This window comes from Penaeus monodon, chromosome 13, assembly GCF_015228065.2.
Source record: "Penaeus monodon isolate SGIC_2016 chromosome 13, NSTDA_Pmon_1, whole genome shotgun sequence".
NCBI classification, from domain to species: domain Eukaryota; kingdom Metazoa; phylum Arthropoda; class Malacostraca; order Decapoda; family Penaeidae; genus Penaeus; species Penaeus monodon.
Window position 1 is genome coordinate 7,693,070 of NC_051398.1, and position 5,000 is coordinate 7,698,069.

Genomic DNA, 5,000 nt, shown 5'->3' on the forward strand with positions numbered 1-5,000 from the left:
TTTTTTCTTTCTTTCTTTCTTTCTTTCTTTCTCTCTCTCCATTTTCCTTCAGTTTTTGACTTGCGTTTTCATGTAATTCTGGCAATAAGTCCTTACTCGAGGTACATGGTTGAGTTTATTACACAACGCTAGCGGGAACTTCACCATGTCTTCGTGGTCTTTCACGATCACCTCCTACGGGAGAAAAAGGATCAGGTGTCAGGTCGATGTGATGTGTTCAGTCGAAAGAGTTAAATTCAGCTGACTTTCAAAGGTGGTACAGAATATTGAGTGAATCTTAGGTATTAATTTTGAAGTGAAAAGCAAGTGCTTATGTGCCTTACGTGAAATTCAGGTGAGTATTCAAATCTAAAAAGAATATCAAGTGTGAAGGAGTTTTAAAGGTATCAGAGAGTTTCTCGTGAATTTCGGGTAACTTTTAGTGTTTTGAAGGGTTTTCGAGTAAATTTCAAGTGTTATGAGTTTTTAGTGAATTTCATATATTCAGTTGCATGGATATGATTTATTAAAGATATAAAGTTTCTCTCTCTCTCTCTCTCTCTCTCTCTCTCTCTCTCTCTCTCTTTTCACTCATTTCTCTGTTTTTCTCTCTTTTTCACTTTGTCTCTCTCTCCCTTCTCTCTCTCTCTCTCTCTCTCTCTCTCTCTCTCTCTCTCTCTCTCTCTCTCTCTCTCTCTCTCTCTCTCTCTCTCTCTCCTTCTCCCTCCATCTTTCCTTCCCCCTCCCTCCCCCTACCCTCCCCATCTCCCTCTCCCCTCTTCCCTCCCCATCTCCCTCTCCCCCCTTCCCTCCCTCTCCCCCTCTCCCTTCTTCCTCTCCCCCCTTCCCTTCCTCTCTCTCTCCCTCGCCCCATCACACTCACCCCATCGATCAGCACAGTTGGTACGTTAGAGAGGTAGGATACCAGCTGGTATTGTCTCTTGCCAGCTGCCGCAAACAGCTGGTAACCCTCAGGACCTACGCTGCACCTGTAGAATGCTTTGGTGTTTCTTCTCGACCCTTCGGCACACTGGGAATGGAAGAGGGGGGGGGGGTAGAACTTTGAAAATGTGGTGGTGGTCATAGTGTTGTTGTTGATGATGATGATGATGATGATGGTGGTGATGGTGATGGTGATGGTAATGGTGATGGTGATGGTGATGGTGATGATGATGATGATGACAACGATGTAATGAGCTTGTTTGCAATATCAAAATTAAATTCAAATTTTAAAACATCAACATTAGTGAAAATAAAGTACTGATAAGAACAATACAGTTTTAAAAATTAAGACATACGATAGTGCAAAAGATTTACGAAAATGTAAAGGAGATAACTTTGTAAAAATTATTTACAACGCATCATATAGCATAATCATGACTAACTTGATTTCGCGAGTGAAATATATAAAACTAAAATAAAGAAAAATAAAACATATGAATAGGGATCAACTAAAATAATCGGAAAACAAAACAAAAGAAATAAGAAAATGAATGAAAATGAGCAACTAATAAAGTAACTTATTATAAAATAATAATAATAATAATAATAATAATAACAAATCAGGAAACCACAAAAACAGACAAGCAACTGAAAAAAATGAATCAGTAATCAACCATAAAATTCACTTCGATTACAAATCTGCACATAACCATTAAAAAAATGCAAAAGAAATAACTCTACATATAACTACAAAGACAAGCAAGCATCTACACATAACCATAAAAAAAATGCAAATCTACATACAACTACAAAGACAAACAAACAAAGAACCACAAACCATCAAAACAATTCATCACCGAAACAAACAGACACAAACAACGACCCGAACAACCGAACACTAACCGTCAAAGCCGCGGACAAGATACTCGAGTGTGCGTTCGATCGCAGGTGAGTCTGGTGCTCCATGAGACAGGTAGCGAATGCCAAGCCTGCGTCAGTAACGGGCAGGTGGCGGACGGCGCACGAGAGCAGGCGGTTCCCAAGGCAGTCGCCGGGCCCGTGCTGGCACCCGCCGTTCTGGGGGGGGGGGGGGCTGGGGAGGGGAGAGAATTAATTGTGGGCGTGCTGTTGATGGGCGTGTCACAGGGACATATATATTTATACATACTTATATTACATATATATATATATATATATATATATATATATATATATATATATATATATATATATATATAGTTATATACATTATATATATATATATATACATATATATAGATATAACATATATATAATATATATTATATATATATATATATATAATTATTATATATATATTATATTATATATAATATATATATTATATATATATATTATATAATATAATATTATATATATTATATATATATATATTATATATATATATAATATAATATATATATATTATACATATATATATATATATATATATATATATATTATTATACATATATATATATATATATATATATATATATATATATATATATATATATATATATATATATATATATATATATATATATATATATATATAACCACGTCATTGGCTCACCTCCACCACGCCGAAAGGCACGACCTCCACCTTGACGTGTTCCCGCAGCGACCGCTCAAGAGGAACGAGGTAAGAGGACAGGAACTGTTGGCTGTCGGCCGAGGCTGAGGTCATGATGACTGTCACATTCACCTGGTTAATCGAGGACAAGTTTAATTAGAAGTTAATTACAATTTAAGAAGTTGACTTAATTACATGTTTAATTAGATTAATCAAAATTAGGCAAATTAGAAGAAGGGAGGGTGTTGGGAATTTCAAAACGTTATTTGATCCTTACGAATCTAAGTTCATGTCGATCTTTCACAAGGTTTAGTTATCGTCGTAGAATCATTATATCGTGTAATATCTATATCTCCATTTACGGCGAAGACAATAAAATCACAGTTACAAAAAAAAGAGAGGCGAGACATTTCGGAACATCACCAAACCACACAATATACATACCCTAATAAAATAACACGATGCTACAGTAATAACATCATCATATCATGCTATAATGCTACAATAATCACAACAAAAATAACGACCTTAGAAGGAAGGTTAGCCAAAGCGTTCGCACTCCTCGGCTTCCTCTTGCAGATTTTGCCGTGATGGTGGCACTGGTCGGCACAGCACACGGAGTCGCTGGGGCAGTGGGCGTCCAAACCGCACTGGCGCTGGAGAGGGAGAGACGTGGGAGCCGTTTCAGGAGGAATATGTTAGACAGAACCTGAGAGAGAATGAGAGAAGAAAGTGCCCCCCTACCCTCAAAAAATAGAAGTCTCAATAAATATGAAACAATTAAAGCAAAAGATCATACAGCTAAGGAACTCTACAAAATATGGAAACCATAGCAGCCGCTTCCTCCTCACCTGCGCTCGTCTTCTAAGTCGTGACATGATCGGTAGTCCCGTGAGGGGGCAGATAGCAGGAGCCAGAGGACAGAAGTCACAGCAACTGACAATGACAAAAGAGTCAATAATGATTTATCTATAAAATAACCAAGTCATATAACATTATAGAATAAAGATATTAATTTCAAAATTTGCCGCTAATTTGTTGCTCCGTAACCCAATCAGAAATCATATTCTGTTATACTGCGGACTTGAAGTCAATTATCATCATCATCATTATTTTTCTTCGAGATAAGTATATTGCATTGATGTAGTTAGACCGTCAGTTTATGCACATTTATTATGCATACGACTATCCGAGGTGGGAGGATATGAAGGATGGTAAAAGAAGAAAGGAAAAGAAAGGCGGAGAACAAAGAGGGAGAGGGAGAAAGAGAAGGGAAGGGGTCTTAAAGAGAAAAGGGAGATGGGGAAGGAGAAATAGTGGGAAATTAAAGAGGAAAAGGGGATGAGAAAGGGGGAAGGAACAGGGTGCTCAGAGAGAAAGAGGGGATGGGAGAGAAGGCGATAAGGGAGTGAAGGAGGCGAGTGAATTAAGGAGGAAGGGGAGGGGAGTGGAAAGGGACAGACGAAGGGCTTAAAGCGGGAGGGAAGGAGTGAATTCATGGAAGATTTGGGAGCGAGATCGGCTAACAGAACCGGGAATGGAAAGCTAGAGGAAGAGGGAATGGAAAATGAAGACAGGAAGCGACAGAGAGAAGGAGGGTGAAAGAGAAAGAGATGAGTGCCTCTTATTTTATTATCATTATTATCATTATTATTATCATTATTATTATTATTATTATTATTATTATTATTATTATTATTATTATTTTCATCATTATCATTATCATTACTATTGTTATTATCATTACTATTATTACTATCATTTATTCTATGGAATATCCACGTGTTCCGCCATCAATATTTTTTTTAAAAAGTATCCAAGAATATTACAGATATGACCCTATTTCTTTGGTGGAGTTGCCTGTCTTCGAGTTCAGACTATTACATAACAGTTATTGCATATATATTTCATGCATCATCTCATCACACCCTAAACCCTTATTCATGAAAAATAAAGAAAATTTTGAAACAGCAATATACAGACGGCGTGAAACATTTAAAAGGCGTTGGAAAAGCAAAATCTAGTGTGTTTATTGTGGCAGCTGGGCCGCGACTTTCTCTCTCAGACTGAGGTTAAACAGTGATTCAGAGAAGGCTAGACAGAACAAAAATATATCTATACCTATAGAATATATTTAGCTTATCGTGGAGGAAATAGATTAAGAAAATAAACACATACACACACACGAACACACTACACGAACACACACACACACACACACACACACACACACATACACACACACACACACAAACACAATCATAAATACTGATAAACAGACATATTCAGACATATCCCTGTTGTAGGACTTTGATCCAAGGAACTTCACCTCGACTGCCTACCTAGCCACTGGGTGGCCAAGCCAGCCCAAGTCAGTGCTGGTCCCAAGCCCGGATAAAATAGAGAGAATGATTACCTAAAAAAGGTACCACCGGCACTCTCCGTGGAAAGGAACTGGGGACCCTACCACGTACTCACTCCAAGA

General features: G+C 37.6%; 1 protein-coding gene across 1 annotated transcript in view; it reads right to left on the bottom strand.

Annotated features, from left to right (window-relative positions):
• The window catches only part of LOC119580475 (GILT-like protein 1), a 5,394-nt gene that overhangs the window by 90 nt on the left and 304 nt on the right, over nucleotides 1-5,000 (bottom strand). Inside the window, exons 2-7 of the mRNA XM_037928625.1 lie at nucleotides 3,367-3,451; nucleotides 3,043-3,171; nucleotides 2,516-2,647; nucleotides 1,825-1,998; nucleotides 863-1,009; nucleotides 1-174 (exon numbers count right to left, since the gene is read on the bottom strand). The exon at nucleotides 1-174 is cut by the window's left edge and continues 90 nt beyond it. Coding sequence (XP_037784553.1) covers nucleotides 49-174; nucleotides 863-1,009; nucleotides 1,825-1,998; nucleotides 2,516-2,647; nucleotides 3,043-3,171; nucleotides 3,367-3,451 — 793 coding nt within the window. The 3' untranslated portion in view covers nucleotides 1-48. The remainder of the gene's footprint in view (nucleotides 175-862; nucleotides 1,010-1,824; nucleotides 1,999-2,515; nucleotides 2,648-3,042; nucleotides 3,172-3,366; nucleotides 3,452-5,000) is intronic.